General features: G+C 43.2%; 1 protein-coding gene across 1 annotated transcript in view; it reads left to right on the top strand.

Moving 5' to 3' along the window:
* EFHD1 (EF-hand domain family member D1) overlaps positions 1 to 17,752 on the top strand; it is a 30,314-nt gene extending 12,562 nt beyond the window's left edge. Inside the window, exons 2-4 of the mRNA XM_044288530.1 lie at positions 5,016 to 5,163; positions 15,143 to 15,277; positions 17,416 to 17,752. Coding sequence (XP_044144465.1) covers positions 5,016 to 5,163; positions 15,143 to 15,277; positions 17,416 to 17,547 — 415 coding nt within the window. The 3' untranslated portion in view covers positions 17,548 to 17,752. The remainder of the gene's footprint in view (positions 1 to 5,015; positions 5,164 to 15,142; positions 15,278 to 17,415) is intronic.
* Positions 17,753 to 24,809: the final 7,057 nt, after the last annotated feature.

The raw sequence follows: 24,809 nt of genomic DNA, 5'->3' as shown, positions 1-24,809 counted from the left end.
TTATGCTTAATTCTGCCGGCTGGCATACCGTTTGTATCCAGGAGCACCGGATCCGGAGGATTTTGGCAGGCTGTTCTTTGCCGGAACAGTTGGCCGGAATTTACAACAGAGATATAAAAGTAGCCTTACAACACAGCAGTGCAAGGGCGTGTGACAGTGTAATCAAGTCTCAAGATCATTACATCCAGATACTCCAGACTTTTCTTTTGTCTGGCAGAGCTTTTTTTTTTTTTTTTTTTTTTTTTAAGCCTTTTCTCTTAGGCCCCTTTCACACGGGCGAGTTTTCAGCGCCAGTGCAATGCGTGACGTGAATGCATTGCACCCGCACTGAATCCGGACCCATTCATTTCTATGGGGCCGTGCACACGAGCTTATGTGTTGCGTGAAAATCGCAGCATGCTCTATATTGTGCGTTTTATCACGCAACGCAGCCCCCATAGAAGTGAATGGGGCTGCGTGAAAATCGCAAGCAAGTGCGATTTTGATGCAGGGTTGCTAGGAGACTATCGGGATGGAGACCCGATCATTATTATTTTCCCTTATAACATGGTTCTAAGGGAAAATAATAGCATTCTTAATACAGAATGCAGAGTACAATAGCGCTGGAGGGGTTACTTTTTTTTTTTTTTTTAACTCCCCTTAATCCACTTGCTCATGCAGCCTGTCTTCTCTTCTGTCTTCTTTGCTGTGTACAGGAAAAGGACCTGTGGTGACGTCACTCCAGTCATCACATGATCCATCACCATGGTAAAAGATCATGTGATGACCGGAGTGACGTCACTATAGGTCCTTTTCCTGTACACAGCAAAGAAAAAGACAGAAGAGAAGCCGGGCTGCGCGAGCAAGTGGATTAAGTTAAAAAAAATATATATATATTTTTTTTTTTTTAACGCCTCCAGCGCTATTATACTCTGCATTCTGTATTAAGAATGCTATTATTTTCCCTTATAACCATGTTATAAGGGAAAATAATACAATCTACACAACCCCAAACCCCGGTACCAAACATGCCGATTCTTCTCACGCGCGTGCAAAACGCATTACAATGTTTTGCACTCGCACGGAAAAATCGTGCATGTTCCCGCAACGCATCGGCACCTTTTCCTGCAACACCCGTGTGATACCAGCCTTAGACTAGTTTCACACTAGGATTAAAATGTGGCATAGCTGGATACTGCCTGCACCGCTGGAGCTTATTGACTATAATGGGATCCAGCCTATTTCCGGCATTAAAAACGGATGACATCTGTATGCCATCCGTTAATTTTTATTTATTTTTTGGGGCGGATCCATTGTAACAATGCCTAAAGCAGGCAAGAGTAGGACGTTCTATATTTTTTTTTTTTTTTTGCGGGGCTACGGAACGGACATACGGATAGCACATGGTGATGAATAGGTCTGCATCCTATCCGCCAAAAAAAAAAGACGGAATGGACATGGAAACATGTGATTTGATTCCTGACACTAATGGTGGAAATGGGCATGGTCCCATTATAGTCAGCCAATGGGGTCTGGTTTCTGTAGTGCATCAGTGGTGTTGAGAGTGGTCAGTGGAGGGCACACAGAGAGGGTTATGGACGGTTACAACAGACAGATGCGTTTCAAGATTGCCATGTAGGAAGAAAGCATCACACATTGCTTCTGCAGTCCCCTGTCCCGATTTCCCCCCCCCCATCCATAAGAAATTGTCTACTTGAAGCAGGACTGCATTCATGCACTCCACTAGTTTGTTTGCCACTGATCTCTCAGAGCACCTCTACTGGTACAGTGAGATAGCTAATGGTTTGATGCCTCCAATGGACTATCATGCTTGTTCCCATCTGATATTTGTGGAGAGAACGTTGATCAGCCTTCAGTATGTCCAGGACTTAATGGAACCAGTTCTACTTCCTTTTTTGACCCAGAAGATCTGGTGTTCCAACTAGATAATGCATTCCCACACATTGTCGGCACTACACAATATGCTCTTCTGGGTATCCAGCAGCTCTCCTGGCCTGCTCAATCACCAGATCTCTCCTCCCATCAAGAATGCCTAGGACAGGATGGGGTCTAAGTTGAAAGAGCTTGGAATGACACAACAGGAGGAGATCCAGCATCTGTATGGCCATCACCATGTCAGAATGGCATCAAGGGGAGATGCCAGCCAGTATGAATATGACTCTGCCTGAACATACACCCTGCAGCAGAACCCAAAATAATGGGTGATTATTGTGTGACCATTTCCCAAGCACATCCAGCAGTTTATGCTTTCAGTCTGAGATCAATCCCTTTAAGTTTTTCAGGTGTGTTTTTAGTATTGAGCTTTGATAAGGCACGCTGTCCATTAGAAGCAGCTAGTGGGAATAAGGCCTTTGGGGAACCCTGCAGGAAGAGCCTTCCAAGGCATGGCCTTCCCCAGACCACTGCTCCCTATATCAGTGTGGAATGAGGTGAATTGTAGCATTCCTGAAAAGAGCAGAGGAGATAGCGATAATATGTAGCTGTAGCTTTGGTTGTTTCCACAGTATTTAAATTTTTTTTTTTTTTTTTTTTTTTTTGTGGCTCTGCCTTATATATGTTGTACAGTTCTTACACATACAGTTATGGTTGGCAGTGGGCTTCTGGAGCCCAGGATGATGTACGTGTCCTAGTGTTATCCTATGTGTTTGTGTATAGAGGTGTGCGGTATACTGTACAGACCACTCTAGACATACACAGGACCACTTGTCCATTAATGGGCTGATGTGTTTCTGGGACGTGTTCTCTGCTCCAATCACAGCTACTTCCCTTCTTAAAACTTCCACTTTTTTTTTTTCGTTTTCTTTAAAGCTGCAAGCCATCCTAAATCCATGAGAACAGGAGCTGTGTGATTTCCATGCTGGAATGCATTCCTATTTTTAGTTGTGTCCCAGATTTCCTGACATCAGTGCCTAAATCTCCACTTACAGAAAAGCAGCTGAAATGGTGCATGAGGGGTTAATCCTTCCCTGGTAAATAGATCTCACCTACAGTGAAGTCATGTGGACTCCATGCCATGTGAACTTACATGGGCCCCTAATTCCTCTTCCTCCCTCTGCTGACTGCCAGCTTTATGAACTCTGTTAATATATACTGTAATATGTATTACTAGGCGGTGGATGCAGTAGGGGCACACTGATTAATCTTCCTTGTGCCCAATTACAACCCTGTAGACATGGATGGTTAGATGGAGCTGAAAAACATGGGCTTACCCACTCTGATTCACTAAGGGCTCTTTCACACTTGCGTTGTCCGGATCCGTCGCGTACTCCATTTGCCGGAATTACACGCCAGATCCGGAAAACCGGAAGTGAACTGAAAGCATTTGAGGACAGATCCGTCTTCAAAATGCGTTCAGTGTTACTATGGCAGCCAGGACGCTATTAAAGTCCTGGTTGCCATAGTAGTAGTAGTGGGGAGCGGGGGAGCAGTATACTTACCGTCCGTGCGGCTCCCGGGGCGCTCCAGAATGACGTCAGAGTGCCCCATGTGCATGGATGCGATCACGTCATCCATGCGCGTGCGGCGCCCTGACGTCACTCTGAAGCGCCCCGGGAGCCGCACGGACGGTAAGTATACTGCTCACCTGCTCCACACTACACTTTACCATGGCTGCCAGGACTTCAGCGTCCTGGCAGCCATGGTAACCATTCGGAAAAAGCTAAACGTCGGATCCGGCAATGCGCCGAAACAACGTTTAGCTTAAGGCCCGGATCCGGATTAATGCCTTTCAATGGGCATTAATTCCGGATCCGGCCTTGCGGCAAGTCTTCAGGATTTTTGGCCGGAGAAAAAAGCGCAGCATGCTGTGGTATTTTCTCTGGCCAAAAAACGTTCCGGTCCTGAACTGAAGACATGAACTCCATTGAAAGTCAATGGAGGACGGATCCAATTTGCTCTGCATCCCATGACGGAAAGAAAACCGCAGCATGCTGTGGTTTGCTCTCCGGTATGGAAACGCAACCAAATGGAATGTAATGCATTTGGAGTGTTCTGGTCAGTTACGTTTTATCCCCATTGACAATGAATGGGGACAAAACTGAAGCGTTTTTTTCCGGTATTGATCCCCTAAGACTGACTTCAATAACTGAAAACTTAAAAGCTAGTGTGAAAGTAGCCTTAGATGTATCCATGGCTTGTTGTCCTGCAAGCGACCCACACACCCTCCCTGCATGCCATGTGCTAACCTATGTGAAGATAATACAGTATACTAATGGGTATATTAGTAAGGGTATGTTCACATATGCATTTATATATATATGCAGAAGTTCACCTGATCCGGCCTAGCCAGATAATGCCGTGCACAGCCATATCCCTTTTGACTATAATGGGATTCAGCAGGGATCTTTCCTTTTTCCAGTAAAATGCTGGCATTTGTGCATGTGCTCCAGAAATCGGCTGGAATAGCGACTGTAGATTCAGATTCATCCTGTTTTGGACAAATCAGAATCCTTCCTTTTTTTTTTGAGTTCCCGATCGCTGTATTTATTTCCTTCTCTGCAGCTGAATGAGCAAGGCCGCAAGTAACGCAAGACTTTGGAAGTCTCATGCATGTGCTGTTACTGTAACTGTGTTAAAATCCAATTCCAGATTCGATGATTGTGGCGCAGCCTATAATGAATCCAAGTTTGGATTTGTTCGTTAATACAGTTTGGCATGTGCCACTACTTACAGTAACGGCGTATGCGCGAGACTTCCATAGTTTTGTGTTGCTAGCGGCCTTGCTTATTTGGCTGCGTCAGGGGAAATGCATTACCTCGTCAATACCGCAATCTGGAACCCATTATGCTTGATGTAAAGACCAAAAAGATGCAGAGTAGTCCAAAACAGGACGAATCTGAATCTATCATCACTAGTCCAGATCCCATTCTAGTCAGTGGGGTCCGGCGGTGCACACCATTATCTGGCTAGGCCGGATCCGGTGAACTCGTGTGAACGTAGCCTAAGACTCCACAACATTTATTGTAGAATTGTTGTATCAGATCATTGTACATTTTGGTTCTGCTTCTCCTCTCTAGGTATGACACTGGACGGGACAATTTCATAGACCTGATGGAGTTGAAGCTCATGATGGAGAAGTTGGGTGCCCCTCAAACTCACCTTGGGTTAAAGAACATGATAAAAGAAGTAGATGAAGATAACGATGGAAAGCTGAACTTCTACGAGGTGGGTGCTTGGTCACTTGTACATGACACAAATATAGATCCACGTTTTGACTCCCATAACTGATGAGGAAATGGTGTGTTTTTATTTTTGCCAAATATTAGGCACCATGCACGCGGTCCTGTCTGTATTTTTGGTCCGCAAACAACGGATCTGCAAAGTACGAATACCTTCCGTGTGCACTCCATATTTTTCTCACTCCCATCAGTAGAAAGGGCTGTTCTTGTCCACAATACATATGAAAATAGGACATATTCGATAATTTGTGGAACGGACATACAGATTTCACAGCCAATGTCCTATCGCAGAAAATACAGATGGCAAGCAGTGTTAAAATCTGGTCATGTGCATGAGGCCCTATCAACATGTTGGTCACCTTGAGGCTTTAGGCATGTGACGAGACCTGTACGGCAGCAGATGAAGTGCTTAGCCATGCGAATGTCGCCAGACCAGTTTTCACATTTTGTCTATGTTTTACTGGTATGAAAACTTTAGGGAATGGTTTTATATGTATATATGTGTTATTTTACTCGCTACCTTTAGCTGCATTGTGGCCTAAATCTACTCGGAGGTATTAGGGGAAACTCAAATTCCCCATGGCTTTATCCTTGAAGTATGGTGGTCAGAAGGAGTAGCTGTCAGATAAACGATTGTTTGGCCTAAATGTTATGACCATCTTAAGATAAGTGATGATAAAGTGAGTTGTGGCTGCTAGATATATGCATTCAGGTAATTCTATATACACCCTATTTCATAAATCTTTGGCCCTGCGACTAGGAGGGACTGTAGTTTAGACAGTGCTGTCTTCTAAGCCATATATCCTAGAATGCCTACCTCCCGAATCCCTCTGCATACAGTCTGTATGGCTCTGGGGCAATATGCAGTAAGGCACAGAATACATTTATTAAGACCGGCGTTTTAGACGCCGGTCTTAACCCCCTTTAGCTGGCTGTTTATGTGCCTAAGTTATGTAGAGGCGCTGGCTTTTACATAACTTAGGTGCATCCACCACCGGCGCCTAACAGCCTTAAATCTACACTCGTCAATGACCTCCTTAGTGTCTGTATTTTATTTATTTAATGCACTTATATAGCGCTACTATATTTCACAGCGCTTTACAGACATTAGCATCCAACTGACTAAACCCACTAAATAGAACCACACATGTAGTATAGAAAAATATCTTTATTACACATAATCCTATTAACTAAATATTGCAGAGAAAGTATACAATGTAAAATCAGGCCCCCAATATGATGTGCCTATTATACAAATGCAATTATATATGCACATCGGTGAATGATATATACACATCGGTGAATAATACATAATAAAGTGCTTATACTATAGATTATAGTGCAATCATATATGGTTTCAAAATTTGAGTCAATATAATTTACCTCTTATTTCAAAATTTTCAGTTCAGATTTGCAGAACAGGTGCAGTCCCATTAATTTCAATCTGTGGTTCCGTTCTGTGAAAAAAATGTCTTCTTTTGGAAGTGGTTATTTTTTTTTTTTCTTCTATTTTTTTACAACTATGTCACTGTACACAGTGTAATACACTGAAAATGTGCCTATGAGACCCATCATGGGGCCTCGTAGGTCTCAGTAGCTACCAGGCCCCAAGGCCTTTGAAAGGCTTGGGACTGCCATGGCAACAATCATATCCCCATCAGCGCAACGCGGGGACCCGATGGATCAGGAGAGGGAGCTCAAACCTCCCGTATGCCTTGGTCAACGCTGATCGTGGCATATGAGCATCGGTGATGCTCGTGGATGTAGTAGGGACCCGGCTGTTACTGATATAGACCGCAGGGTACGAATTCTCGTTCGCCAAGTACAAGCAATTTAGGACGAGCATTCTCTGCCTCGGTCTTTAAGGCGTTAAAGCGCATCTGTCAGATTTGTACCTATGCAACTGGCTGACCTGTTATATGTGCACTTGGCAGCTGAAGGCATCTGTATTGGTCCTTGTTCATATGTGCCCATGTTGCTGAGTAAAAATTAAGTTTTAATATAATCAAATAAGCCTCTAGGAGCAATGGGGGAGTTGCCATTACACCTAGAGACTCTGCTCTCTCTAACTGCCGTGCCCTCTGCACTTTAAGATAATTCGGGGCCAGGCGTGATCACGTTTACAATGCCTGGCTCTGTTAAACAAAGTGCAGAGGGCGCAACAGTTGCAGGGAGAGCAGAGCCTCTAGATGTAACTGTAACGCCCCTGTTGCCCCTAGAGGCTAATTTGCATATATTAAAACAACATTTTTCTCAGTAATGCGGGCACATATGTACAAGTGCACATCAACAGGTCAGCCAGTTTCATAGGTACAAACCTGCTGACAGATGCCCTTTAAAGGGGCTGTCCACTCTTTTAGGCCTCTTTCACACGGGTGTCCCGAACTTGCTCCGGATGCGTCACATGGTTATAAGGGAAAATGGCATTCTTAATGCAGAATACTTACTAAAATAAAATAAAATCACTCTCCTTATCCACTTGATCGCGCAGCCTGCATCGTCTTCTTTCTTCTTCCTCTTTCTGGACCTGCAAAAGGACCTTTTGATCACGTAGTGAGCGCGGGGACATCAGCGCAGGTCCTGCTGAATGAAGATAGAAGATCCTTCTATCTTCATTCAGCAGGACCTGCGCTGATGTCACCACATGGTGAGCGCGATTACGTCATCAAAGGTCCTTTTGCAGGTCCTGACAGAAGAAGAAAGACTATGGCGGCTGCGCGATCAAGTGGATAATATAATTATTTCTAACCCCGCAATCAACATTTTAGTTAGCATTCTGTATTAAGGATGCTATTATTTTCCCTTATAACCATGTTATAAGGGAAAATAATACAGTGAATTTACTTTAATAGGGTTGCTCATCCCTATCATCTCCTAGTAACCATGCGTGAAATCCGCACTTGCTTGCGATTTTCACGCAGCCCTATTAATTTCTATGGGGCCTGCGTTGCGTGAAAAACGCAAAATATAGAACATGCTGCGATTTTCACGCAACGCACAAATGATGCATGAAAATCACCGCTCATCTGCACAGCCCCATTGAAGTGAATGGGTCTGGATTCGGTGTGGGTGCAATGCGTTCACCTCCTGCATTGCACCCGCGCGGAAAACTCGCCCGTTTGAAAGGGGCCTTACTATTGATGGCCTATCCTCAGAATAGGCCATCAGTATCAGCTCAGCGGGGGTCTGACCAGGGTGGATTTGATTTAAATCACTAGTCAGTAAGGCTTGAGTTAAATCATAGTTTTCTACATAAAGACTAATTCTTGCTGGTATAACTTATAATATGCAAGTAGATAAAGATTTTTAGAATAACAACTTTTCATTTTAGTTTGATTAGGTTGATTCTGTATTCATAGGTTTGTAAAAGTTAGGCTTAAGGTTTTTTTTCTCAACTCTGTTCATGTTGTAACACTTTTGCTGGGAAGAAGAGGCATGTGATCTCTGCTGAGTCAAATTCAGTTTTGAGAACTGCAAAAGTAAACCAAGCATCTGTGATAATATCTTGTAGGCAGAGAAACTGCCCAATAATCTTACAAAAACCTCTGGAAAAGCATAACATTGTGAATGGATTAATGGAATTTATTCACCCAAAAAATTAAACATACAGCCTTATTCTACATAATTAACCTCTTCAGGACACATAACGTACCGGTACGTCATGTGTATTTCCGATCACCGACGGGTGGTGATCTGAACCCGGTGCCTGCTCAAATCATTGAGCAGGCACCTTGGCTAAATGCGCGGGGGTCCCGTGCTGACATCCCCCGCCGCCCACCTTGTCGGCGATCGCTGCAAACCGCAGGTCAATTCAGACCTGCGGCTGGCAGTGGTGCAATCAGGTCCCCATGGGGCTGTAGGGGGGACCCGATGGCATGGAAGGCAGCGCGATGCCTTCCTGTGACGTGCCTGTGAGATCCAGTCCCCTGATCTCACAGGCCGGAAGCTGTATGATTAATACACACTGTAAACAGTAAAAAAATAAACAAAAATGTAATTTTCCTTAAATAAAGTAAAAAAAAATAGGGGGGGGGGGGGAGTATACATATTAGGTATCGCCGCATCCGTATCGACCGGCTCTATAAAGATATTTCATGACCTAACCCCTCAGATGAACACCGTAAAAAATAAATAAACAGTGCTAAATTAACCATTTTTTTGTCACCTTACATCACAAAAAGTACAACAGCAAGTGATCAAAAAGGCGTTTGCCCACCAAAATAGTGCCAATCAAACAGTCATCTCATCCCGCAAAAAATTTGACTCTACCTAAGATAATCGCCCAAAAACTGAAACTATGCCTCTCAGACTATGGAAACACTAAAACATGATTATTATTATTTTTTGCTTCAAAAATGAAATCATTGTGTAAAACTTACATAACTTAAAAAGAAAGTGTACATATTGGGTATCGCAGTGTCCGTGACAACCTGATCTATAAGAATACCACATGATCTAACCTGTCAGATGAATGTTGTAAATAACAAAAAATAAAAACTGTGCCAAAACAGCTATTTCTTGTTACCTTGCCTCACAAAAAGTGTAATACAGAGCAACCAAAAATCATATGTACCCTAAACTAGTACTAACAATACTGCCACCCTATCCCGTAGTTTCTAAAATTGGGTAACTTTTTTGGAGTTTCTATACTACGGTGCATCAGGGGGGCTTCAAATGGGACATGGTGTCAAAAAAAAAACAGTCCAGCAAAATCTGCCTTCCAAAAACTGTACGGCATTCCTTTCCTTCTGCGCCCTGCCGTGTGCCCGTACAGTAGTTTACGACCACATATGGGGTGTTTCTGTAAACTACAGGATCGGGGCCATAAATATTGAGTTTTGTTTGGCTGTTAACCCTTGCTTTGTAAAAGTATTAAATTGGAAAATCTGCCAAAAAAGTGAAATTTTGAAATTGTATCTCTATTTTCCATTAATTCTTGTGGAACACCTAAAGGGTTAACAATGTTTTGTAAAATCAGTTTTGAATACCTTGAGGGGTGTAGTTTCTAGAATGGGGTCATTTTTGGGTGGTTTCTATTATGTAAGCCACGCAAAGTGACTTCAGACCTGAACTGGTCCCTAAAAATTTGGTTTTTGAAAATTTCGGAAAAATTTCAAGATTTGCGTCTAAACTTCTAAGCCTTGTAACATCCCCAAAAAATAAAATATCATTCCCAAAATGATCCAACATGAAGTAGACATATAGGGAATGTAAAGTAATAACTATTTTTGGAGGTATTACTATGTATTATAGAAGTAGAGAAATTGAAACTTGGAAATTTGCAATTTTTTGGTAAATGTTGGTATTTTTTTTATCAATTTAAAAATGATTTTTTTTTTTACTTCATTTTACCAGTGTCATGAAGTACAATATGTGACGAAAAAACAATCTCAGAATGGCCTGGATAAGTCAAAGCGTTTTAAAGTTATCAGCACTTAAAGTGACACTGGTCAGATTTGCAAAAAATGGCCTTGTCCTTAACGTGAAATAAGGCTGTGTCCTAAAGGGGTTAAAAAAATAATCTTTATTTCATGATGGAATAACCTTTGGTAATTTCCTCAAAAAGCATTTTATATTTAAAAAAATCTGATTTAAATTTAAAAAAATAATTTTTTTAAATCATTGATTTTTATCCACCCTGGGTCTGACACTCTGTACCCTTACCGACAATCTGTTTCTAAGTAGCTCCCTTGCTGGGTACATGCAGTAGTAGAGGACCTCTTGGTGCAAGGAACCAGAAGAGGGTGCAAAAATGAAGTGGATCTCTTCCTTTTTTTTTTTTATTTTTTTTTTTATTTCAGCAGTGTTAACAACGTGTTTCAGGTTATCAATTGCATTTTTGTGCCCTTTTCTGGTTCCTTGCGCCAAGAGGTCCTCTACTACTGCTATCCTGAGGATTGTCCAGATGGATTTTTGAGCGGATTCGTATGTACTAAAGCGGAGATGTCAGGACTGCTGACTGGTCATCATTAAATAATGTTTAATAGAACTAGAGGAGCCCTGTTCAATTTAGAGAAGTTCACATATGGAAACTGAGCTTTCTTCCAGACTGCATGCATGCTATTGCTGGAGTCAATGGTGTGGCGCTATAATCTTTCCATCTTAGTAGTGAGGTTCCACTATATCTACAGTGGAAAATAGACTATTGGGTGGGAATGTGGCATTAGTCTTGTGCTGGAGATACATTATGTACATGTATGTTATACATAGTGTAACGAGGCTGGTTTGGGCATACAGGGGTGGTCACTGTAGGTTATAACATTTTACCCAAACTACAGAGGGTTTGTAAATCTGTGCAGGGTATTACTATTTAATGTGTGTAGGAGGGGTCCCTTACTCACCCCATGAAGGCATGGATTTCAGCATTCCCAATCTTGTTCCCATGGGACATAACCTGCTGCACATAGAGGGGCTTATTACACCCCTGCGCCCCCTTAAAAATGTTATAGCCGGTGAACGAGTCTGTAGACCTCATTTTAACAAGGTGTGACAGTGTGCTGTGGAGGTTGCTGGAGGCTCTTTTATTAACACTGTCATTTCCTGCGCTGGCTCACTATAGTCTTGGCCAAGGTTCATGTTTTAGATGTACGTAGCCCAAGTCTAGATGACTACAACTTCCTGTTAATCCACGCCAATTTTAATTGAATATTTACCGGAGCGATTAACGGCAGGGCAAAAGAGCAAGTCAGACCATCCCGGAGCCAGAGACCTTGTGAGACTCATGTTTATTACTAATGTCTATGCTCCGTTTAGACAGTGTTCCCATCACACTAAGGTTATACGTCCCGATGTATACTGCAGATGTATGCCACTCTATAGCCAGATCTGCCCTTGCCTTGGTTATGATACTTTTACAGCCGATATAGGGGCAGACTCATTGATGTTTGTGCAGTGCCAGTTCTTATACTATCTTATATAGCTGCTGTATGAACGTGTACATGTATGCAAACAGAGGGAATAACAGAGGTCTTCACGTACTCTGGTTCCGGAGTGCTACTTAAAGAGGTCATCCTATCATTAATATAAAAAAAAAAAAATATGAAAATCGGACATCATATAGTACACGACAATTTGTCTCAAACAAAGCTAGAACCAGCCCTGTACCTCACATGGAACCTGAGATCTCCCCGTTCATTGCTCCAATTAAGTTATATCAAGCTGGAAGTTCACGGGGCATGACCTTTCTGCTGCAGTTCAAGGGTTGAGGCGTCCTTTCTTCTGCAGCTCTCTTCCTGTCACAGCTCAGGAGGCAGTTGAATAACGGAACGGAGCATGTGCGACCACCTCAGTGAGGTGGACAGAGATATATCTGCTTTCCAGCCAGTAAACATCAGTTTTTTTTTTTTTTTTTTTTTTTTTTTTTTTTAATGGACTGCACACAGATGGCGCCTGTTTTCTGACCGTTTTTTCTTGCAGACCTATTCTTTTGGAAAAATCAGAACTGGGTGGTTCATGGATTGGCCCATTAACTAAAATGCGTTGGTGGTCAGTCTGAGTGCTGTCCGTTCTGTAAGTGAGGCATAAGTATGACGCTGTTACAATGGAGACTTGGTTGTAGCTGTCTTTATTTCACTATCCTGCTCTGGAATGTGCCTGGCAGCCGGGGGTGACCCCTCCGCCCAGACTCAAGAGAATGGCCGCCTGTTCTGTGTCTCTTTACTGATGCAGATGGGTATGTGATCAGGAAAGGTGAGGAGTGTGGGAAGTCCTTCTGGCACAATGGACCCTTAGTAGCGGGCGCCCACAGTTGTCTGATTACCCGTTGATAGCGGGCACTGCCTGCCAGTCACACTAGAGTCTAAATGCCAGCATTGCCCTGATAAGGAGGGGCATGGTGCTCTGCTCTGTGTCCATACATTACACATCTACTGGGCTGGTATTTGTTGTGCAGGACATGTCTGCCGTGCCATAACATACCAAGGTATCCTGTAAGAAAAACTATACAGTGACCGGCATCGGAGGTAGTCGTTGGGGAATCCATCCTTAGGAGAGGTTTAAAAGAAAATGTATAGTGCTGCAGCAGGATGCCTATTCCTATTGACCTCTATTTAAATAAAAATATACAGCATAGTGTGTCTAGATGCTGTCTTATTTTAAGTGTGCACAGATCTCCTATTGTTCAGACCTTTCCTGCAATGAAGTCATTGACTGAGCGCCATCCTTGATTTCATAATCGTAAAGAATTGTTTTCCATCATCTCATCTCCTTGTGCAATACCGAGTGTCCTGGTTATCAAAGCGTGCTGAGATATTGATCCAGCTGTAAGCTAGAAACACATGCAGCGTGCATGATTCCAGCCGAAGGGTGCTGGCACACCGCGCAGTTGTGACGCAGTTACTGCATCAAGAAACTATCACTCACAGCACAGGTTTTGTCTGCGGCCAGCTGCAGTGAATTAAATCAGTCAGATAATTTCTGCTATGCATGAAATCAGTATATTTCACCCTAAAAGACACACCTAATGGAGGAAAATAAGAAAAAAAAAAAATTTTTCATTAGACCCCAGCTGAGACCTCAGATCAGACCTCTAATGTTAATCGGACCGCAGATTTAGTACTTCCATTATAGAAGAGCTCATTAGTATTCCCCCTATAAGACGCACTGACCTCCCCCGCGCACACTTTTGAAAGGGGGGGGGGGGGGCAGGAGAGCTTCTTGTAGGGTGAAAAATACAGTAGGTGCTAAACTAGCAAAATTCGAGAACTGTGTTGTGAAAGCATGTTGTTTGATGCAGTAACTGAAAGTAGTTTTCAACTGCATCACAACAGCGCTGTGTGCCAGCGACCTTAGAGAAAACTAATGACAGACAGGAATCAGTACAAGGAAGCAAAAAAAAACGTTTTGAAAGTCACGTTGTCCCAGCAGTCCCGACACTCCTTGGTAATTTGACTGCTGCAACCAATCATTGGCCTCAGCAGTGAAATGCACATGAATGACATGGGATCATTACATTCTTGCACGTGTGGCTAGTTAATGGCAGTGGAGCGCTGTCAATTCCGGTCTGGCAGGGGCCAAAATTGGTAGGGAGCTGCGGCGCTTTATTATTTTTTTTAAATAATTAAAGGGGTTCTGCAGGTTTTTTTTAAACTGATGGCATCTGATTGGCGGGGTTCCGACACCCGGGACCCCTGCCGATCAGCTAGCACTGGCAGTAGTGCCACGGCCTTCTCGCTGTTTACCGCAGGCCCAGTGATGTCACGACTAGTTTCAATGGCCTGGGCGGGGCTAAGCTCCATTCAAGTAAACAGTGATACTAGTCGTAACGTCACTGGGACTGTTGTAAACAGCGAAAAGGCCATGGTGCTGCTGGAGCGCCGCTGCTTTCTCAAACAGCTGATCAGTAGGGGTCCCGGGTGTCAGAACACCGCCGATCAGATGCTGATGATCTATCCAGAGGAAAAAACTGCAGGACCCCTTTAAGTTGGATAACCCCCTTTTAACCAGGCCATACATGTCAGATAATTGTCTGCATTATCTACCAGATTCTTTTGTTCTTGGGGTGACTGAATGCCATAGTCACTGTGATTTTGTAGCAAAAAGGTCACAGAGGCACAGAGCATTATCAATCATGTTACTGCTCCGTGTCTCTGCTGTCCGGAACGGAGCTTGGCTCGCTTTCACACAGCAGATTACCCGCACGGGATCCGCTCGTGTGAAAGAGCCCTTACTGTGTCTTCTGCTCTTTGGAAGAAATACCTAACTGTATATGACCACCCCGTTGTCTCCATGAGAACCTATTAACCAGTGCTATAAATCTACAGTATCAAATGGTGCAGGGAAAAAAAGCCGAAGGAAGAAATGTTTAGTCAGTGCCATTTACAGCTAATATGTTATAGTATGGTTTGTGCACTACGACCAATCCTCAATGTAATGCTACTGTATATGAAAGCAGGCCTCAGGACTAGCTTTACTGAAATGGAATGAAAATATATATAACCAATTCATTTTCTTCCTGTGTTTCTTAGTTCTTGCTGATCTTCCGGAAGGCCGCAGCGGGAGAGCTGGAGGAGGACAGCGGACTGATGTCTCTAGCCAAACTCTCTGAAATCGATGTATCAACAGAGGGCGTAAAGGGAGCCAAGAGCTTCTTTGAGGCCAAGGTCAGTTGTCATTGTGAATTATATTTTTGGGTGGATTTGGGGGTTTATGGATGTGTGTGTCTACATGTATATACACAGTCAAATCACATTATGACCACTTCCTACTTTTGACGTCAGCAGCAAGTGGCTTCCGAAGGAATTTCTGTGTGGTGAGCTGGCTCGGTGGGTATATAAGTTGTGTGATAGACTGTCTGCGCCCATATCCCTCAATGCTGTCATGGGTAAAGGGGGCGATTTTATCAAAGCTGCAAAAAGGGATGATTATTGGCTTTTGGGCCAAGGGTGGACGTATTTCTGAAACTGTGCAGTTTAACTGTCCGTGTGCTGCTGTAGTGAAAGTGGACCATGAGGGGACAAATGACACAATTGTGGGGACTACCAAACGTGTGTATAATACAACAGTTCAGTAACCCTACTGCGCATGGGGCTTCGGATGGTCACTGCACCTCTGATAATGAAGTTGCATCGGCAGAAAAGTCGTAACTTTTCATAGCAGTATCGGAATTGGACCTCCGCTAATTGGCAAACGGTGGCCTTCTTCAGTGAGTCATTTTTGTGCTTTATCAAATGGATGGACGTTGGCGAGAAACATCAGAGAACAAACACCTGCAACCATTGCTGGAAGAACACAAGCTGGTGGTGGCAGCGTTATGGTTTGGGGAATGTTTGTTTTCCTGGCATTCTCTAGGCCCACTCATCCATGTCGAAGGTATTCTCTACCTATTTTGGTATGAATCCATCCTTGAAGATCACGTATACCCCTACATGCGGATTATCTTCCCTAGGACGGATGGGCTGTTCCAGCAAGACAATGCGACATGTCACACGGCCAGGAATGTCTGACCTTGGTTGGAACAGCAAAACCAAGACTTCAAAGTACTACCTGGGCCCCTAATTCCCCAGACTTTAAACCAATTGAGCATCTGTGGAACCACCTCGATCGGTGTGATCGCTGTTAGTATCCTCCCCCCTGCACCCTCCAGCAGCTGTGGGATGCAGTCAGCATGGCTTCAGATACCCGAGACAACCTACCAGGACCTTACGGAGTCACTCCCAGCCCGTCTATATTTTCCATGCATTAGATAAATATTAGCAATGATCTGTACATAGAGAAATGTGACAGACAGCTGATGCCGCCAGTGTCCATAGCATTGGTTTACTAATCACTGGGCACTGATCATTTCATCTCCTGATCATTTCTGGCCTCTGTATGTGCAGAAATGCGCCAATAATCACTCGGCTCCACCTACAGGTTGTGTGAAGGAACTGCAGCAACGCTGTCTCACTTGTGTAGCAGCAGTTAAATGACTGCATCCTATAATTGTAGACAAGGTGGCCTTTGATAATAAATTACTAGTTCCGCACCACCCAAAAAAAATGTTTTGTCCACTGCAGAAAAAATTGCATAATAAAAAAATTAAACGTATACCAGCATACACTGGCCCAATGGAGCCCAAAGGGACGCTCTTTTTGCCTCTGTCCTGGGGGACCTATGGACATGTTAATTGTATACTTGTTCCATGCACAAATGTATGCTGAAAGCGCAGTGCTGCCTCTTTAGTGGTGTAGATAGCAGTGCAGCACAGGGAATCTGTCAGCAGTTTTGACTGTGCTAACCCGCTGAAAGTACTAAGTAGGAGCAGGGGAGTTTATGAAAAGCATAAACCTTTTAATCACCAGGCATAGTGTGAATATGGAGTTTTATTTTGCTACACTCTGCTCCTTTAAAGGGGCTGTGAAGCAGCACAATGCAAAGAGCACATCACGGTGAATCTCCACCTCCTGGGCACTTGTAAGAACAGAATCTGAAATCATGAAACCCATTGCTGTGATTTATGTTTTTTTTATGTCAACGGGGCTGGGAACCCTATCTACAGCAGAAAAAGCAGAACAGCCACAAAGTTTGGTACAAAATGAAATAATAAAACTTCATATTCGCACTACTCCTGATGATCAAAGGTATGTTTGTCCTGCTCTTCTCAGCACATGCCTAGTGCGGTCAGCAGTTTATCATGGTCATAACTGCTGACGGACTCCCTTTCATTACCCAGTGACTCTTATTTCATTATGTGAGACTGATAAAGTACTTGTTTCTGTACACTTTGCTGAAATTGTATCCCCATTTCTTCTGTTCTTAGGTTCAGGCTCTCTCCTCATCAAGTAAGTTTGAGTCAGAAATTCGTGCAGAACAGGACGAGAGGAAGCGACAGGAGGAAGAGAAGAAAAACCGTAGAGCTGCCTTCAAAGAACTGAAATCGGCATTTAATTAAGAAGTTTCTGCTTGTAGTACTAACATCTAACCATGGCATTCAGTCACCCTGACAAAATGGAGCTTAAGTCTCTAGGGCCTGTTGGGTTTTCATGGCTGCAAATCCGGTCCCTGTGCTTGTAAGAACTGCTAATGCAGCGACTATTGTCCCTTCTAAGGGTATATTCACATGTAGTGGTTGAGGTGCCATTAAAACTGCATCAAAACCTCACTGGGGAAAAATATGCACAACTTTTTATGTGGTTTTCAATGCGGTTTCAGTTTTTATGGGTCAGACTTGGTAAATGTATCGCCTGTAAAAATCCACCGCCACATTAAAAACCATGACATCTATGCCATCTTTTAATATAGTTTTAACCACCTCAACTGCTACATGTGAATATACCCTAATAGTTGCTAAAACAGGTTCTTGACTTTGGCCTGACTTTTAGCAGTATTTGCTCCTGTACATACTGAAACGTGCCTGCTTCTGATGTGCCATAGGTTATAAAACTGTCTCTACTGTATCTAAATCTACAGTATATAATAGGTTTGAAATAATCTAAGGGTTCTTACATGCTACAAATAGAATGCTTGTTGATCAACTGTAAATCACTTCTACATGGCTAGAAAGGCGAGAGAAACCAAAATGAAGGCAATTCCTTTAAGCCAAACCCCTATAGACTTGCATTCCACTGATCTGTAACATTCCTTCTAGGGGGTGAATTCTCCCGCAGCAGATTTGATACAGTAATTTCTTCTACCGTCCCATCTATTTGCAGTAATCCATGCTCATGCTGCAGAAACAACCCCATTCAGATGAATGCAACTAATTTTCAGCTGCAGAAAGTTCTGAAACAAATCTGCAGCGTGTGAACTGTGGGATCTGTAGAGATCCTGTCTGACATTGTCAGTGTAAGATCCAAGTCAAAATCCTGTAGCTTTAGACAATACGTGATAAGGGAAGGGACTGTTGAATATTCTGATCTTCCGTGGAATGGAAACCTTATGATCCATTGTAATGGCGGCTATGGAAGAGATCTATAAGATGTATTGTAAATAACTTGCTGCGGACAATGTGTAAAAGGAAATCTCTAAGCTGGGAACCGCGATGGATGTTTTATTGGAAGAGAACCCGTCCCCTCTGCTCGCATGTCTGTTTTAGTAACTACTTGCATTCCCCATGTAATAACAATTGTGGTTCTATTTATAGGACTCTTGTGCCGTTCCTTTTGTTATTCCTTCTGTAAGTTATGACTGAATTGCCAGCAGTTTGCAATGAAGGTCCAGCTGGGTGTTATCAGTTGGGGGGTGTCCCTGCACAGTCTGACACTGGCAGCACTGATAAGATAGTGTCAGACTGGGCAGGGACACACCCTAAACTGGTAACACCCAGCTAGACCTTCCTAGCAAACTGCTAGTAATTCATTCATAACTTCTAGTAGGAATAATACAGGAATGGCAGATAAGAGTCATAAGAATAGATGCTCCAGAATTGTTATTACATGGGGAAATGCAAGTATTTACTAAAACAGACCTGTTGGGAGAGGTGACTGGTTCTCTATAAATTCATATGAAATGACAGTAAACCGTACAGGAAACACGGGCACATATTGTGTGTAGTCTACTGTGCCGGGACTTTTAATCTGATCGGTTGTTATATGCAGCTGCCACGTCTCCATGGAGGAACGGTCCGATGATGCCGGCGAGCCTGGTACTTCAGCTGGTAATCCTCATTTATTGTATAGCTGGGTTACTCCATTTCTGACCCCTGTGAATCAAGTTGCACTTGGAAGAAGCTTTCCAGCTACAGCCCTGCTGGCTACTGCTATGTACACATTTTATATTAATATAAGAATATAATAAATATGTTTTACTAATAAAGCTAGCAGTGGATCTGCTTAGGTCTCTGACTTTGTGATTCTGCTAAATATGAGTCATGGATTGGCTGCTCTCATACAGACGTAATGTTAGCCTGTTGGCGAGCAAAGAGCCTCTAGACAATAGTGTGCATGTGAGACTTCAACGTGTAATGTCATACGGATCACACCCTTGTTTTAGAGTTGGATGTTATTTAAGAATTCGGGTTATAATTGCTCTACAGAATAAAGTGTTGTCTATTAGGGTTCGTTCACATCACATTTTTCGCCTCCATTTAACATATATGTTAACGGATACCTCAGACTGATGCCCTACTGTGGCATCCGTTCACCATAGAGTTACACAGTAAAAAAAAAAAAAAAAACACTCTGCAGGGTACAAAAGTGTGGTGTGCTATGCTTTTGTATCCTTGCATCCTCAGTCTCCTGATGTTGCAGGTGTCAATTAGTTTCCTGCCCTATAATCACACCCTGCAATCTGTCGGAGACCAGAATGGGCATCAGGAGTGAGAAGTAGTTCAATTGACAATCTACTGTACCTCAACAGGGTAACTGGGGAAGGAAGGATTGGCCATGTATTATTATTTTTTCTTCCTAATGCAGAATGTCACTAGAGGTGTCCATCAGCAGTTATCTCCCTTCTCGTAGAAATTTGAATGCACTTACAGCTGAGCATGCATGTTTATTGTGGATTAATAAGTATTTTAATGTTTTAAAGAGGGTTTTCCCTACACATAATGTAAATGCATAGAGCTATGATATCCATCCTTTTACGATCAGATGAGATCTGACGTCGGGGACCCTCACTGACCCTGAGAATGAAGGAGATGTAGGTTACAGTGGTGCTGTCTGCTTCACCCCTGCACAAGCCTCCAGGTTTTTGGCCAAGTAGAAACCTGCCTATGAATGGGGCTGCCCTGCAGCTCCCTGGCTGACAGTTGTACAGAATTGAAAAGGGACATGACGGGCCACCATGGCTCAGTGGTTGGCACTGGTGCCTTGCAGCTCTGGGGTCATGGGTTCCAATCCCACCAAAGAAAACATCTACATGGAGTTTGTATGTTCTCCCCTTGTTTGAGTAGGTTTCCTCCCACACTCCAAAGATATTCTGATAGGGAATCTAGATTATGCACTCCACTGGGGACAGTGAGGGATGATAATGTCTTTAAAGCGCTGTGGAATATGCTAGCGCTATATAAGTAAAATAAGAGAACACGGCTACACCAGCACCCAGTTCCCTTTCATTCTGAGGATCGTGAGGGTCTCAGAGGTCCGATCATAAACGGATGGCCTACCCTAGCGATATGAATTCACTTTGAGATGGGAAAAGCACCTTTTTTACAGCTTTTAATGATTTTCTTAGAACTACAATGCAGAGAAGGAAATGATTTGAGATTGCAATAAAGGACTTACTGACATGTTCCATATAGGTACAAGGAAGCAACAACTAACAGCGTGGACATGAAAACTTACTGTATAGAGAATATTAAAGGGAACCAGTCATCAACTTTGTAACCCTCACTGAGGGCAGCATAAAATAGTGATAGACATGATGATTTCAGCAATGTGTAAAAGTAAGCCCTTGTTCACATCTTCGTGTCTGTTTGGCGTCCGTGGAAAATTCATCCGTGAGGATGTCTGCGAAGAATCAGCGTTTGGTCCGCATGTCATCCATATTCTACGGACACTGCACAGCTGAAAATGTATTTCCAGAGCATCTGCTATCAGTGGTCTGTGAAACGCTGAAAGAACACAGATGCCATCTGTGTTGAGTCCATTGTAAACCACCGACACATGGACTTCAGTGGTTATGTTTGGTCCGCACAATGTACAAAAGTAGTGCATGGCTGAGATTTTTCTACTGACCCATGGTCAATGGAAAACCTCTGTGTGAACAAACAAAATCAATGGGTACATGTGCTTTCGGTGGAAAATGCGAATAGTCTGTAAATAAAAACGGAAATGTGAGTGAGGGCTAAAGGTGGATTTAGACTGCCCGATTTTTTATTTTTTTTGGGCAGATTATCAGGAGCAACTGTGACCTGCGAACACTCATTCCCAAAATCTGCCCATCTAAATGTGTCGCTAATCACCTGATGAACGAGTAAAACGCGGGCAGGCTCATCAATCATCTTTTCTGGCCAGCAGATTGTATGGTCTTAAGAGAGATCTGCTTCTCTGAAACAATGATTCTGTATGGGGAACAGGTATCGCAATAGTGATCTCTTGTCCTCATACTGTGGAGGTGATTGCTGTATGTAAATGCAGTGGTCTCCTTCATTGATCGAGCAGTCGACTGTTGGGCAGGAAAGCGTCCTTCCCCAAAATCGGCTGTAACATCATGCAGTGTAAACAGACATCATATAGTCCATGATAGTCTCTTTCTAACAAAGCTAGAACCAGCCCTGTACCTCACATGGATCCAGAGATCTTCCCATTCATTGATCTTCTAGATTTATATCAAGGGGCGTGTTTTTTCTGCTGCAGCTAAGGGGGCGTGTCTCAGCTCTGCCTATCACAGCTCAGGAGGCAGTGGATGAATGAAACTGAGCATGTGCGGCCATCTCAGTGAGCAGGTCAAAGAAATATGAAAAAAATAAAACAGGAGGTAGCGCCATACAGATACATTTTATTGTATAACTCAGTGGCTATGCTACATTTTTTATTACATACAAATAAAGTATTCAGGTGCTGGCTTGAAAACGGCAGAATATTTTTCGTGGGACAACCCCTTTTAGTGGTTGCTCAAAACCAGCAGCATATCTAACGCAGCCAGAGCCTGGAAAATAGTCAAGGGTGTCTGATCGGGTCCTGGTTGTTCATGAGCTTCTTCTCTCCCCATCCACCTACTGATGATTGCTGGTTCTCTTCTAGAGAGAAAACTAAAAGGCCCCTTTCACACGGGCGAGTTTTCCGCACGGGTGCAATGTGTGAGTTGAACGCATTGCACCCGCACTGAATCCGGACCCATTCATTTCTATGGGACTGTGCACATGAGCAGTGATTTTCACACATCACTTGTGCATTGCGTGAAAATCGCGGCAAGCTCTATTTTGTGTTTTGTGTGTTTTGAAGTCAATGGGGCTGCGTGAAAATCGCAAGCATCCGCAAACAAGTGCGGATGCGGTGCGATTTTCACGCACGGTTGCTAGGAGACGATCAGGATGGGGACCCGCTCTTTATTATTTTCCCTTATAACATGGTTATAAGGGAAAATAATAGAATTTTGAATGCAGAATGCATAGTACAATAGGGCTGGAGGGGTTAAAAAATTAAAATAAATAATTTAACTCGCCTTAATCCACTTGTTCGCGCAGCCGGCATCTCTTCTGTCTTGTTGTGTGAGGAATAGGACCTTTGATGATGTCACTACGTTCATCACATGGTTCGTCACATGATCCATCACCATGGTAAAAGATCATGTGATGGACCATGTGACGAGCGTAGTGACGTCATCAAAGGTCCTATTCCTCACACAACAAGACAAGAGAAGCCGGGCTGCGCGAACAAGTGGATTAAGGTGAGTTAAACTATTTTTATTTATTTTTTTAACCCCTCCAGCCCTATTGTACTATGCATTCTGTATTCAGAATGCTATTATTTTCCCTTATAACCATGTTATACGGGTATATATGGGTGAGGACAGCATACAATTGATGACAGGTTCCCTTTAAGGCCCCTTGCAGACGAGCGTTTGTCACGCTGCGAGTCCGAGCGTTTGTCGTGCAGCTCCCGGCCTGACGGGGAACTGACGGGGGTCACAGACGGGGCCTCCCAGAACTGACGGGGGTCACCTAGCATTATATTGATTTATAATGCTATGTAACCCTTAGGCCTCTTGAACACGAACGATACGGATTAGGTCCGGATGCGTTCAGGAAAACTCGCACCATTTTGCACGCAAGTTCAGTCAGTTTTGTCTGCGATTGCGTTCAGTTGTTACAACACTCATGTACACAGGCCCATTGAAATGAATGGGGCAGGATTCAGTGCGGGTGCTATGCGTTCACGTCACGCATGGCACCCGCACGGAAAACTCACTTGTCTGAAAGGGGCCTAACAGTTCTGGAATGTATTGGATAACACTGACATAATGCTGTTAGTGTCATCTAATACATTCCTGGACTATAAGAGTTACATAACACCATAAATCAATATGCTAAGTGACCCCCGTCAGTGCTGGGAGTCCAGGCCCGGAGCTGCGCTGCAAACTCGCAGGGGCCTAAGGCTACAGCATACCCTGAATTCATGTCTTCCATGTAGTAAATGGAACAAGGCACAACATAAAGGAACACCCTATCTTTATTTTGAATATTTATTTTGGAGCATAAAAGCAGGAAGTAGAACAATGATCACAAGCAGTCCAGTCCTGGCTAAATTACAGGTTTCATTTTCTAAAAGAAAATAGAGGAAACGGAAATCAGCGGAGTACTTCCTGTAGAAACTTATTGTGATGGTTTTATTATCCCCCAGACCTGGTCTATTACACAATATAGTACATATTTCTCCTATTATTGGGGAACCTGTAGAGATCTTTAGGTCACAATTTAAAGTATAAATAAAATAATAGGAAATGGGCATGCTCATTCCTGGCAATTTTGCCTCAATCAGGTAATAAAAAAATATACATTTTCCATTTTTTTTATTAAAAATGTTGTAATGTATCCTGCCTGTATTCCAATAAATAGCTTATCCCCAACCCCTCTCACTATTCTCCTGAGTGGCCAATTATTTCATTCTGATCAAATTACCTAGATTTACACAAAATTTAGCAAATAGTCACCCAGGAAAGAGAGGGAGATGAGCTATGTATTGGAATACATGCAAGATCCAGAAAATAGTTTTTTCTTTATTACATAATGCTAAAAAAATACCTATTTTGTGGCACTATTTTCGATGTACAAACACGGGATAGGCAAAGAAAACAAAATGGATATCATTAGGACACCATGAAATTTATTGGGATCCTTCTGAAAATGGATTTGTTATGATTGTTAATAACAGAAGTCATGACATTAGTGTGAACAGAGCCAAAGGTGGCCACAGAGCTTGCCCATGATTCAAATCCTGCCCTGACCAGGGGCTCTATGATGCTATGAGTTCCAGACTGGCTGCGAGTCTATTGCCCTGTACTCACAGTGACATTTGAGTACAGCAAATCTGCAGTCAGGCTGGAACTCACAGCATCATAAATCATTGTGATGTGGTGACTTTGGGTCAGCCAAGCTGTGGTTGGTCCAGGAAATCTGCCCATCACATGGATCGTTTTTCCCGGACTGCTCACGTAGGCTGTTTGTAAACATTTCAAGGGTTGGACCTTTTATCACTTCCCGAGGTGTCTTCTCAACTGTTTGAATGTGGTGTGTATCCACCATCAGGATGTCACTCTGTGTTCAGGGGTAGT

Source organism: Bufo gargarizans, chromosome 4 (assembly GCF_014858855.1).
Source record: "Bufo gargarizans isolate SCDJY-AF-19 chromosome 4, ASM1485885v1, whole genome shotgun sequence".
NCBI classification, from domain to species: Eukaryota; Metazoa; Chordata; class Amphibia; order Anura; family Bufonidae; genus Bufo; species Bufo gargarizans.
The sequence above is the reverse complement of the archived record's forward strand: the minus strand, read 5'-3'. Positions and strand labels throughout refer to the sequence as shown.